Source organism: Sceloporus occidentalis, unplaced genomic scaffold (genome assembly GCF_023333645.1).
Source record: "Sceloporus occidentalis isolate IW3139 unplaced genomic scaffold, rSceOcc1.0.p SCAF_1, whole genome shotgun sequence".
In the NCBI taxonomy this organism is placed as follows: Eukaryota; Metazoa; Chordata; class Lepidosauria; order Squamata; family Phrynosomatidae; genus Sceloporus; species Sceloporus occidentalis.
The window spans coordinates 180,903,118-180,916,814 of NW_028316981.1; the positions used below are offsets into that span (position 1 = coordinate 180,903,118).

The 13,697-nt window shown below is 45.1% G+C and overlaps 1 protein-coding gene across 6 annotated transcripts in view; it reads right to left on the reverse strand.

Moving 5' to 3' along the window:
* The window catches only part of LOC149322932 (plexin-A3-like), a 106,362-nt gene that overhangs the window by 68,426 nt on the left and 24,239 nt on the right, over positions 1–13,697 (reverse strand). For all 6 annotated transcript variants that reach the window (XM_089484984.1, XM_089484968.1, XM_089484974.1 and 3 more), the window contains 4 exons: positions 9,479–9,629; positions 8,572–8,671; positions 6,873–6,987; positions 3,903–4,103 (listed from right to left, as the gene is read on the reverse strand). In XM_089484984.1, coding sequence (XP_089341110.1) covers positions 3,903–4,103; positions 6,873–6,987; positions 8,572–8,671; positions 9,479–9,629 — 567 coding nt within the window. The remainder of the gene's footprint in view (positions 1–3,902; positions 4,104–6,872; positions 6,988–8,571; positions 8,672–9,478; positions 9,630–13,697) is intronic.

Consider the following 13,697-nt stretch of genomic DNA (forward strand, 5'->3'; position numbering starts at 1 on the left):
CTAAAAACCCTGGTGTCCCTCTGGAGATCCTCAACTATCACTAAAGATGGGGCCACGAGAGGAAAGAGGGGATCAGGGAGCCCGGGCCGGGATGGTTAATCTGGAAAGGCCTGCCGGAAGAGATCCGTCTTGACAGCTTTTTTAAAGCTGTCTAATGATGTCAACTGACGGATCTCATCCGGCAGGTCATTCCAGAGTTTGGGAGCGACAGCAGAGAACGCCCTCTGGGAGGTCGCCGCAAGCCTAGATTTTAGAGGCTGCAGTAAGTTCCTCCCAGAGGACCGGCGAGCGCAGGGAGGATTATACGGGAGGAGGCGGTCCCTGAGATAGCTTGGACCCAAGCCATTTAGGGCTTTAAAGGTAATAACCAACACCTTGTACCGGGCCCGGAAGCTAATAGGCAGCCAGTGGAGGGACCTCAGAACCGGAGTAATGTGGTCCCTCCTAGATGTACCTGAAACAAGCCTGGCTGCCATATTTTGTACCAGCTGAAGCTTCTGAACCAAGCACAAGGGTAGCCCCAAGTAGAGTGCATTAAAAAAGTCCAGGCGTGAGGTTATCAGTGCGTGCACAACAGTTTCGAGATCCCTTACTTCCAGAAAAGGGCACAGCTGGCGTATCAGCCGAAGCTGATAGCAAGCGCTCCTGACCGTCGCATTTATCTAATTTGTCATCAGGAGCGACGAGTCAAGGAGCACCCCCAGACTGCGAACACAGTCACTGCAGGAGAGTGTGACCCCATCCAGGACTGGAGGTTGCAACCCAATTCTTGGTTTCGGGGCCGCTACCGTGAGCACCTACGTCTTATCTGGATTCAGTTTCAATCTGTTTTTCCTCATCCAGCCCATTACCGCTTGAAGACATTCATTGAGAGAAGAGATGCCATTGGAATTCGAGGCCGACGAACGAGACATGGAGAAATAGATTTGGGTGTCATCAGCGTACTGATAACACCCAGCACCATAACTCCGTATTATCTCACCCAGCGGCTTCATATAGATATTGAATAACATCGGGGACAGAATAGCCCCCTGAGGAACCCCACAAATGAGGTTCCTCTTACTGGAGCTACAGTCCCTGAGCAGCACCCTCTGGGACCGACCCGAGAGGAAGGACCGGAACCACTGCAAAGCAGTGCCCCCGATACCTAACCCCCTCAGGCGGTCCAAGAGGATGCCGTGATCTATAGTATCGAAAGCCGCTGAGAGGTCTAGGAGCACCAACAGGGTCACACTACCCCTGTCGATGCTCAGACGCAGATCGTCAGTCAAGGCAACCATGGCAGTCTCAACCCCAAAGCCTGTCCTAAAGCCGGTTTGAAATGGGTCTAGATAATCGGCTTCATCCAAGACAGCTTGGAGCTGAAGAGCAACCGCCCTCTCAACCACCTTGCTCAAAAATGGCAGCAGTGACACAGGCCTATAATTTCTCATATCCAGGGGGTCCAGGGAAGGTTTTTTCAGAAGCGGCCTAACAGCCGCTTCCTTTAGACAAGATGGAACATGTCCTTCCCTGAAAGACGAATTGATGATATCCGTGAGGAATCTCATCAATGCATCCCCCCCCCTGAAAGGCCAGCCATGATGGGCAAGGGTCGAGAGGGCAGATTGTCTTCCTCACCTTACCAAGCAGCTTGTCCACGTCCTCGGTACTCACAGATTGCCACTGATCCAGTATAACTACCTCGGGGGGGTCACTGGACGCCTCGCCTATCGACTCTGTTTCAATGGTGGCATCTAAGTCAGCTCTTATCTGAGAGATTTTGTCTGCAAAGAAGTTGTTAAATGCGTCACAGCAGGCTGTCGTCGGGTTAAGTAAGGGATTTGGTGCAGGGGACACCTGCGTCATCTCCCTCACCAGACGCAATACGTGCAGAGGAGAAAGCTCTCTTCGCTGCACGTATTGCCTCCCGATAGGAACAAAGGAAGTTTCTATGGCAAGTTCTGTCAGATAAGAGGCGAGTCTTCTGCCACCTGCGCTCTAGCCGTTGTCCAAACCGCTTCATCCTCCTCAGCTCTGGTGTATACCAAGGCCTCTGATTAGAACCGGGATGGCAAGGGCGCTTGGGAGCGATCGTGTCGATAGCCCTGGTAAGATTGGTGTTCCAGGTATTGACCAGAGCATCGACAGGATCCCTGGCATTCCCAACCATTAAACCCTCTAAGGCTTTCTGGAATCCAATTGGCTCCATCAGCCTTCGAGGGCGGACCATTCGAATGGGTCCACCACCCCCGGAGGAGCAGAAATTGGCTCTGAGTTCTGTCTTGACCAGGAAATGATCCGTCCATGACAATGCGGAGGTGCTTACCACTTCCGCCCACGGATATACCTGTTCGGTACAGAACACTGCATCGAGTGTATGACCCGCACAATGTGTAGGCCCGTTGACCAATTGGGATAGGCCCATGTTTGTCATGGTATCCATGAACTCCCGAGCCGCACCTGTTAAGCTGGTCTCGAGCAGGATGTTGAAGTCCCCCAAAACTAAGAGTCTGGGGGTCTCCAACACCAGCTCAGAGACCAGCTGTGTCAGCTCGGTCATGGAGTCTGCTAGACAACGGGGTGGCCGGTAGACTAGCAAAATCCCCAATCTATCCCTGGTCTTCAGGCTGAGGTACATATACTCAAAATGGATTGTATTCCGGACAGGTATCCTGGTCAAGGTCAAGGTGTTCTTATGAACCAGAGCCACTCCGCCCCCCCCCCCCGCCCACTTCCCCTCACCTGCTCACTGACAGAGTATCCGGCTGGGAGGGCCTGCGCCCATATAGCAGCACTATCCTCCCCCAGCCAGGTCTCTGTGAAGCAAGCCAGGTCGGCATCCTCATCCAGGAGAAGATCCTGGATGATATAGGTCTTATTTTTCACCGACCTGGCATTGCAAAGAAGCAAGGTGAGGTTCTGTGGAATGGTTGGTCTGCTCTCCAAGCCATTCTGGTAAACAGGGGGAACTGAAGGTGGGATAGCCTTCTGTGGAATGGTTGGTCTGCTCTCCAAGCCATTCTGGGAAACAGGGGGAACTGAAGGCGGGACTTCACCTCTGTCCACCCGTAAGAACCACAAGACTAGCAAATATCAAAAAGAGGACATTACTATGGCCAGGGATTGGCTATAAAAATAGTACAACAGAGTACCATTAGAATATTCTCCCCGTGAGAAGTAAATATGGCTTATGCTTCGTGCCTCACCGTTAAGAGTATTTTAGTAACTTATTCTTTTCAATCTACATTCAGTTTATGTTGAATATGCTGCTTGGTACCTTATGTATCTGCTATCAGTTTTAATTTATTAATTTGACATTTGTGTAACAAATATTATTCACAGTTTTTATTATTTTGCATTTTAAAGCATGTTGTAATTGGCAAATAGATATATAGCACTTAAAAGGCAGCTCAAAGGGGGGTGTCAAATTGGGGGGATGGGAAGTATCAACTTGTAATTTACTGCTCAATGTGCAGAGTGCTTCTTAGATAATTCAATATTTCAAGAGTACTGTCAGTTAAATCACTATTCCATTTTATAGATAGTCAGTCTGAGAAAAGGCAACCAACTAGGGGCTATTCAACTAAGTCAAACCTCTCAAGATCTGAATCCAGTATTTCAACCCATCATGCAATGGGCTAAGATAGGCTCTCATGTGTGGGCTCCAGGCCCTTAAACAACAGACACACAAGTGCACAAATGCACACATGTACACATTGCAGCAGAAGACATGCATGAAGCCATCTTACATCTGTACATAGAAAAGATGAACCCCAAGGAAGAATATCTGGTAACAGCTCTACCAAACTAAGGAAAATGTGTTCTTTTTTCAATATGTTTCTAATCCTTGTGATTTCAGAATTCCAGGAGCAAGGCAGAAGAGGTATTTAAAAATGCAGACATAAAAAATGGTTTCTCACCGAGGTATTCTGGCACTGTACGCTGCTTGAGTTGAAGCGCACTGCTGGCACCCGTTGTTGGCGACCTTGAATACCCAAGACACACTCATAGTTCTTCTGGCCTGACTGAGGCTGTGGAAGGTTTTTGGCACGCAGGGTAATGGGTTGCAACACTCCCACTGGTATTAAGATCTCCCCACCAGGGAGCAGCTCTGGGCAGCCCTAGAAGAAAAGGAAGAGATTCAAAGCATCGCAACACACAGGGCACTGAAAATTCCTTTTGGCCCCACAATACTGGCAGTTGTTGTTGTGTGCCTTCAAGTCATTTCTGACTTATGACGACCCTTTCATGGCAAGTTTCTTCAGAGGGGAGTTTCCCTATTCCTTTCCCCTGAGGCTGAGAGCATGTAACTTGAGACAGCTAATAAAGACACTGAAACAATAACAACAGGTTGGGAACATCCATAGCCTTCCTCTCCTTCCCTTTTCATTCATGATTACTGAATGTTGTTGTTATGTATCTTCACGTTGTCCCTGACAACCCTAAGGCAAACCTTTCATGGGGTTTTCTTGCAAAAGTTTGTTCAAATAGGGTTTGTCATTGCCTTCCCTGAGGCTGAGAGAATGTGATTAGTGCTAGCTATTTTGTGCCTTCAAGTTGTATCTGACCTAAGGCTAAACTATCATAGGGTTTTCTTGGTAAGCTTTATTCAGAAGGGGTTTGCTTTTGCCTTCCTCCAAAGCTGAGAGTGTGTGACTTGCTTGCCCAAGGTCACCGAGTGGGTTTCATGGCCCAGCCAGGATTCGAACCCTGATCTCCAGAGTCCTAGTCCAACACTCAAACCACTACACCATGCTGGCTCTCTAGTACTGGCAGTACTAAACCAAAAGCAGAAGAGATTTAAGTTCAGACTTCTGATTTATGCTAAGTAGTACCTTCAAAAACAGTATGAGGAAAATGCTTGCTCAGAAGAAAAGCCCTTTCACTGACTTTGGTTACAGCGTATTCCAGAGATTCTTTATACGAAAGATAGCCATTGGTTTTCAGTCCTAGGAAGAGGCTATGAGCTCCTCTCTTCCCACCCTCCCCAGGAAACTAGGGCTCTTTCTGTCCCCACAGCAAAGCCCCATGACCTTTCGCACCCCAAAAGGGCCCCATCCTGAAACAGGGGAGAAAAACCCAAGAGCCTTGCTCTCAGCATCTTCTCTTGCCTAGAGTAGAGAGAGAGATGGAGATGAAAGAGTCTTCTGGGTACTCAGGAGTTGCCATGGAAACCAGAGCCTGGTTAATTGCTCCTTGGTACCAAAGGAAAGGTTGGGGGGAGGCGTGCTGGGCCAGCCTGCTCTGTTTACATGGCGGAGAGCAAGGAGGCGGGGTGGCCGTGACGCTGGGGAAGCAATAGAGGAAATGTGGTCCTGACCAGGGGAACAATCAAGCCCTGGGTGCAGCTTCCTTTCCAGACCTCATACAATGGGGTCAAGACAAAAGACAGTCCCTGCAAAGAGGAGGTGATGCAACGGAGGAGCCTGGAAGGGGCTGGAAATGCAAAGCTCCTTTGCTCTTCATTGGCACTGTGAATGAATGCACAGAGACCCAAGCATCCCCATTTTGCCAGCCCTTCTCAACCGTTAACAGGTCATCGAAATGCTTCCAAGACTGCGGCCCAGACCGCTCCCCACTTCTCGCCACCACCACTTCCAACCGCAACCCAAATGCTGGCCCCTCCAAGGGAGCTGCTATCAATTACCTGCCCACAAAGAGCCCCCGGGCGTCTCTAGGTCTATTGATCCCGCCGCCTGGGCCAGACGATTGATCGCAAGCAACCGGCCCCATTACCAGCAAAGACCCTGGCCTCTCCCACACACATCTATTGATCTGCTCCCCTCCCAAAACCACATAGGCACTTTAGTGCTATTATTGGCTGCCAATGCCGTTGATCTGCCACCTGCGGACTCTTCTCTGATTGCCTGGGATTCCCCGGCTTTGGGACACACATTTATGCCCAGCTTGCTTTGCACAAGGGTGTTCAGGTGCAATTCTGAAGTGCTTGCCTACTGCCAGAGGCAAAATGTCTTTTAGAAAAGCATGACAGTTCTGACAATCCTCATCTTATTTTGGAATGAAGTTTGTAGTCCTCATGTGCTGCATTTCTGTGAGAACAGAGAGAATGAAGTGTTTGGGGAAAGGGAGAACTGCTGTTCTCTGGCAGATCCTTCTGTCCCTTCCCAAAAGCAACAATTCCTTTCCCACCCATGCACTCCCATTGCTCCTGCTTTCAACACTGCATGTACTGGTCAGCAACACATTATGAATTCTGCACAATCCCAAAGTATTGCAGATATATGCTAAGCATTGCCCAGTTTGCATAGAGCTGCAGAACACCAATTCCCTTGCTGCATCCCAGCATCCTCTGCAGATGCCAAGGGAGAATGGAGAAAAGACTTGTAGCTATTTTTTGCTGTTTTGCAAAAATACAGAGTCCTTGGGAGACCAAGAGAAGGATTTTCTGCATCCAGGCCACATGTCTGGAGACTTCCATTCCTCTTACCCCTCATATCCCACCACCCCTTCCCTGGCAGTTCAGCAGGGGAAGGAAGTAATTCACACCTATCAGATTGTGCCTCAAGGAATTGCAAACAATCTGACAGAACACAACCTGTTGGATTTCCCAAGCCTTGACAGCAGTGGATATGGGAATCAGGTGTATGCATGGGACTAAATTTAGTGGTGATTATGGAAGAGAGATGAAATGTTGACTGGCTCATTATCTAGGAAGTTTGGAATATCTTAAATCATCCAGTGGTTTTCTTCAGAGGCTGGCATGATTGCCATGAGATTGAGGAGGTCATAGGTATGAATTTGCAAGAATTTAGAACAGTGGAGGATAGGGAGGCTTGGAGATGTCTCATCAACAGGATCACTATGCGCTGAGATCGACTCAAGGGTGGTTTAACAACAACAACAAAATATACTAGAAGGCCTCATCTCACCTCAGTGGTGTTGACTCGCCCTTCCAGGAAGAAGCACTTAGCAACATTGTGGGTGCAAGTGTGTCTGTATTTACACCAATGGCAAGGGTAGTGGCTGCTGACACAAGACAGGCACCTATGGAGCAAAGGATCGCAAGAGTAGTCAAGAAGAGGAAACAAACAACATGCACCCCCAGCCCCCATAAATGCCACCCCAAGCATTTCCTGGCTTTTTATTCCCCATTGCCATTGTTCTGCTTGAGGATATGGAACTCAAGGGAGGGGAGGGGAAAGGGAGAGAGACACTGATTGAATCAGCTTCCAAAGTCCTGCCAAAGCCATCTGCTGGCTGCAGAGACAAGCCCTGAGGGAATGTTGACTGAAGCCTTTGCCACAAACTGACTTGACAGTGTAAGCCTGCATGCCCCAGAATTGAAGGGGGAGGTACACTTTCTGAATTAGATATCAGAGATTGTATGCTATTTACTATTTTGAAAAATAAAAACAAACCAACGAAAAAGGAGCATGCAAAGCCCTGAGGAAGAAAAGCAAGGCAGCAGAGCTAGCACAGCTTCACTGCAAAGACACTTCCGGATTTTTGTTTCTAAAAGAAGTGATCCCCCTACAAAGGATCAGCATTGCCCAGTCACTCACACCTTCTCATAGAGCCTCTCCCCCATCCACCAAAATCCCTGTCATAAAGCTGTATGAGTGTACTGAGTAAAGGGAAAACATACTTCCACATGCTCAGCCATCCTTGATATTGAGTTGTCCCTTCATTCAGAAGCCTACTACTCAAGATCAGTTTTAGGACTAAAATGAAAACTCTTTCCTTTATTACTATAATGTAAATTCTAATTTTGATCATCACTGGGGGGGTTTATTGTTTTTGCTGATGTTACTCTGTCCAGCAGTAAGTGTGCTGTCGGTACAACTCAAGTAATCATGAAAGCAAGTCTCTTGAGACCCACTAGAAGTAGAAAGACACCAGCTAAAATCACAACATATGTATTTTGTTTATTAAAATTATATTTCACCTTTTCACCTAAAAACTCAGTGTGGCACATGCAGCTTTCATTCATCTACCACACACACACATTCATGCTCATAATAATATTGTGAGGCAGGTTAAGTTGAGAGAGACAATAACTGATCCCAAATTACCAAGGGAGATTCACAGCTGAGTCGGGATTTGAATGCAGCTTTCCTGTGACCTAGTTCATCCTTATAAACACTACTCTATACCATTTTATCTGTGCCTCATAGATTCTTAGCCATTTGATCTGTCCTCCTCATATAGTTCAAGAGGGTTCATCATGAGAATAATTTCAACTCAAGCTGAATTATAGGCACAGGGAAGTGATCAAGATGAATCAGCACAATAAAGTGGTTTAGTGGCTTAGCTGTGACTTAAGAGATCCAGGTTTCAATTTCCACTGAACTATGAAACTCACTGGGTGACCTTGAACCAGTCACATACTCTCTCTCATCTTAACCTACCTCACAGGATTATTGTGAGAATAATCTAGAGAGGAGGAGAGCCATGTATATCACCTTGATCTCCTTTGAGGAAAGGCAGTACAGAAATGTTAACTGGTAATTAAAAAGAAGCGTTTTATTGGGAGCTATCATAGCAAGGGACATCAGCTACTCGCAGCTGGGACAGGCTGTGGAGATTGAAGAAGAAATGTACCCCTCACACACAATTCTCAAAACTCACGTGCGGAGAAGGCTGCAATCATAAAAGACAAAATTTGTGCTGGCAAATTCCACACCAGTCTCCCTGGAGAGAAGCTGAAGTTTCACCGTGCGAACATCACCTGAGATTGTGATGAAGGGGCCAGGGATGGAAAGAGAGAAAAGAAGAAGTAAAATCAGTAAGCATGTATTCGAAAGTTCCTGTTCTATCATTAATCTGAATCAGCTGCAACTATCAATCTCTGGTTCTATGTTCGTAATCAGTAAGGCAGGCTGAAGTCTTTTGTTGACATATAAACTTGTGAATTAAGAACACATGTGTGTTTGTATGTTCCTCCCCATGCACAACTTTTTCAACATCCCAGCTGCAAACATGAAAGAGGAACAAATAGTGGTAACCCGTCCTCACTATATGATCCCAAGATCATAGCACAGGTGGAAAGTCACCAACCAATGGCAAAGGAATGCTATTTATGCCAGAAACCTGACTCCCTCTTTAAAGATCAATAAGCACAAATAGAGGGTGTTTCAGAGCAACTTTTCCCAGCCTTGGGTGTCCAGCTGGTGCTGGACTACAACTCCCACTATTAAAGACAACTGGCTGTGAATAATAATAATAATAATAATAATAATAATACATTTTATTGTTGTAGTCCAACACCACCTGGGGACCCACAGTTGTAAAAGCCTGTTCCAGAACATTCAAAATGACTGATGGACAACAGTATCTGGTTGTGATCCATACAATACTATAATTTATGTCGGTATAGTTATTCCCATATTGCAGCAAGTGAGAAGCTCAAAGGCTGAGGGTCACTTCCATAAAGGTATCTGAAGATATTTTGTGGCAGAGTCAACATTAGAACTGGGACCACAGTTCAGGTTGCTTAGAGATGCACACCACTTCCGCCATGCTTCCAAGCACCCACCGTACTCCCCAGGCGGTTCATCCCTCAAGGTAGGAGAAAGACAGCGGATTCCTCCATCCACTTGAAGCTGGCCCTCACTTTCTCCAAGGCTCTCGAAGGAACAAGTCACACCAGCGGTCAGGTCTGGGACATTGTGGACAGTAAGATGGAGCTGGAAACAAAGTCCAAGAGAGGAAAATTACTAGACAAATAAGTATGTACAAGATATTACACCAAAGAAAAGAAGGAAGGAAAGGGATGTGTGCTGTCTGTGTCTCTCTACAGACAGGGTGGGTGGGTGAAGGGACAACAAAAAAGCAACTTGTGAATCATGTGTGGTCTAACACCCCCCCCCCCCAATGCAATAAACTGTTAATGCCCTTTCAAAGCAGCATCTTCTGTTTGGTTCAATGGGAGATTCAGAGTTGGCTGCTCAACTTTAGCAGCATAGCAGTTGCTCTGTGGGTGGGGTGAACTGGCCTCATTTTTATTGTTTATTTTTGTTCATTAAAACAATTGATATCCTGCCATATATACAAGAATCTCATGGTACAATACATGCAAAGACATTACCCAATCCAAATACTGTATATGCACACAGCACCTTTCATAGAGTAGGCCGATGTTGCATGTAGAAGTTATGGAAATTAAAAATAAGTTTTCGCAGCTTATCTTATTCATTCTGCAAAATTTTATTGTTTTGCAATATTGATTTTATTCCACAGGGAGCTATGTATGGTACTGAAGTCCTGCCTTCCAACTCACTAGAAATCTTTGTTGTCCTTGTTATTTGCTGACAAGTAAACTTTGACTTATGGTGACCCTATGAATGAGAGACCTCCAAGATTCCCAATCATCAACCGCCTAATCAGGTCTTGAAACCCAGGGTCATGGTTTTCTTGATTGAATCAATCTGCCTGTATTGATGTCTCCTCCTTATCCTACTATACTCCAGTTTACCAAGATTATCATCTTTTCCAACGAATCATGTTGTTTCGTGATATATCCAAAGTGCCACAGTTGCAGTTTAGTAACCTTCACTTCTAGTGACAGTTTGTCTTTCACTGGCACGAAGACCCATTCATTCATCTTTTTCATAGTCCATGGTATCTCTACAACTCTCCCTCAGCACCACGTTTCAAAGAAGTTGCTTTTCTTCCTAGCAGCTTTTTTCACTATCCAATAGAAATCTTATTCTGGACATACACTGGTTTCTGGGATCTCTCCAGATGCTCCTCTGATCCCTTTTAAGCATATTTTGGCAACTTGCTTCACTTCCCACACCCAAAATTAAACTTTAAAAAATATGAAGCTGAATCTTAGACAATACCATGTTCTGCAGACACAGCCATGACCCTATTTTAGGACAAAAGGAGGAGCAGGGCATTAGATCCTAGTATGGGTTGAACAAGTGTTAACAAAGGTTGGTGAAAGTGATGAAATTAACAGAAATAAACTCATATAAACACAATTCACACTGCTCAGTCTAATTAGGTTAGTTTCCTAAGATAGCTTACAAAGGGGTCCACAGTTGTGGAAATGGACAAATCGTAAGTAATCTTCCTTGCCTGTCATTATTAGCACACCAAACAGCTGAGCATTTCTAACATTTCATTATAATTCACGTACTAATTTGACAACGGTCAGTTGAAGAGATAGATGTAGGACACATAGATAATTATAATAATAATATCCTAATTAGGTATGGGATGGCCCAAAATTAGGGGCTGCACCCAAGCTGAAATGTGATTTTCTGCCTTTGAACGCTCCAGAGGCTCCAGACTCTCCATGGACTGCCTCAAATGCAATAAAAGAGAATTTTATTTTGGTTTTGAATTATTTTTTTTACATTAAACAGTGCAAGCCCCTGCAACTGCTGAAAAAACTGAACTGTTTGCTCCTGGAGGCTTCTAGCAGAGGCAGTGTACACTCACACACTCTTGTTTTTTGGACAGAAAAAAGCTAGTCTCAGACTATCTAATGTGGGAAGGCTGGCAATTTTTTATCCCCAGTGGGGCAGGGATTGTCACCATATTTGTGCCCATTGGCTACTGCTGTCTCTTTCTTTCTTTCCTGGAAATGTGGGAAAGGACCTGCGGCCAATGACTCAGGGACTGGTACTGTCGAGTGACCACTACTTTGACCAGCACTAGGTTTGGAGGGATCAAGAAGTAATAATAATAGTAATAATAATAATAATACCCATTATGGTCACAGGGCTGCAAGTTTCCTTCCCCCCATTTTCTACCAAGAACAAATGGACAACTTTAGAGGGCTTAGGAGTCATTTTTATCACATACTCCTGGACCGCAGTTGCTTGCACTTACCCATTTTCCAAGATGGTGACTGCAATGTCACTTTTCACTTTAAAAAAAAAAGTCAACAAGAATTATACGGGAGGTGGGTGTTTAAGTTACATTTTTAACTTGTGTATGTTTATGTAATTTTAGCTAGTTGATTTTAATTGTCTTTCAAATTTTGATTGTAAAGCTTTGAAATGGTTTTATTTGTGAGCCATCTTAGGTCCCAGCATAAAAAATAAAATAAAATAAGAAAGGCTGCACACTTCCAAAAGAGCATTAAGTGACCAACTGTGTCCATCCTTGCAAGCTTCTGGGGAACTGTTGGGGGGGGCTTGCAGGATTCACACTGGGGGCCTGGTAGGTTGCAAGCAGTGCTCCCACAGACTCCACGTCTTATCACTGTTATGTATTGATTATGAATCAGATGCTGTTATGGGGGCTCTTTTATGAATGCTTTGACTCCTGTAGTGATAATTTAAAAATTGTTTGTCATTTTTTGAGATTGATCAGGGCTAGAGGCCACAGTACCCTACTGCAGATGGAAACACTCTAAATAGAGAAGCTTATACAATTCCTTATCTTTCTGGTTTGTTTGCAGACAAACATACAAACTAGAACGTGTGTGTGTGTGTGTGTGTTAACTAAAACCTCTGGAGTCAAATTGCCTTGTTTTACCTGCCCTTAGGACATGATGGCTCAATTGCCAGTGACAAGAAATATGGAGAAGACAGAAAACAGAAAAATGGTAATCAATGATGTTGTGGAATCAGGGCTTGCAGAGTCAAAGCCCTGGGCCTTTTTCGTCCGGAAACACAACTTCATCTGCTACCTTTCCCCCTGTACTTAGCTGCAATCCTTACAGAAGTGGAGGGAGGGAGAGGGTTTTCAGCAACTATCTGCTGTTGTGAGTTATAATCATTGCCATGCAAACTATTTTGAGTAGCTTTGTCTTGAATGGGCAATCAAAAACGATTCACTTCATAAAAGTCCGGCTTTTGATGGAAAAGTAGAAATGGAAACTGCTAGATGTCCATATAAATCAACATAGCTGCCTGAATCTTTTGCAAGCACTTCAAAATTTACAACAGGTACTGTGTGTGCATGTGCATGTTTGTGCACGTGCCTTCAAGTCATCAGTTAGATTTATGGCAATCCCATGGATTTCATAGGATTACATTCAGTAGGGAATACTCAGAGATGGTTTTGCAATTCCTTCTTCTGAAATATAGCCTACAGCACCTGGTATTTCTTAGTGGTCTCCCATCCAACTACTAACCAGGATTGATCCTGCTTAGCTTCCAATATCAAAAGAGATCTGGTGCTTTTAGGATATTTAGGCCCCACAGGTACTATATACCCTCAAAAAACCAAAGCCAGGATTGAGGGAATGGGCTCCACAGAAAGAGGTGTCAAAGCAACAACACCTTTTTTATGCAAACTAGGGGAAGTGGCAAGCAACTGGGTCAGGGCCATACCTCCTGATTTGCAGCTGGAAATATTGTGCCTAAAGTGATCAGAAATGTAAACTGTTTTTCCCCCCAGCTTGGTTCAGCTTGTGGCTACCTTGGCTGAGTCTATCCATCTATAATGTGATCTTCCTCTTTTCCTATCACCTCCCACTTTACCAAGCATTATCATTTTTTCCAATGAGTCATGCCTTGTCATGATATGTCCAAAGTTCGACATTCTGTTTAGTTCAGGCTTCTAGGGAGAGCTTAGGCTTCAATTTGCTCTAGGATCTATTTACTTGTCTTTTTTGGCAGTCTAAGGTATCTGCAGAACTCTCCATCATCATCACATTTCACATGAGTGGATTTTCTTCCTATCAGCTTTCTCCACTGTCCAGCTTTCACAAGCATACATAGACGTTGGAAATACTATGGCGTGGATGGTCCAGACTTTAGTACTCATGATAGGTCTTTACCCATTTAAATAGG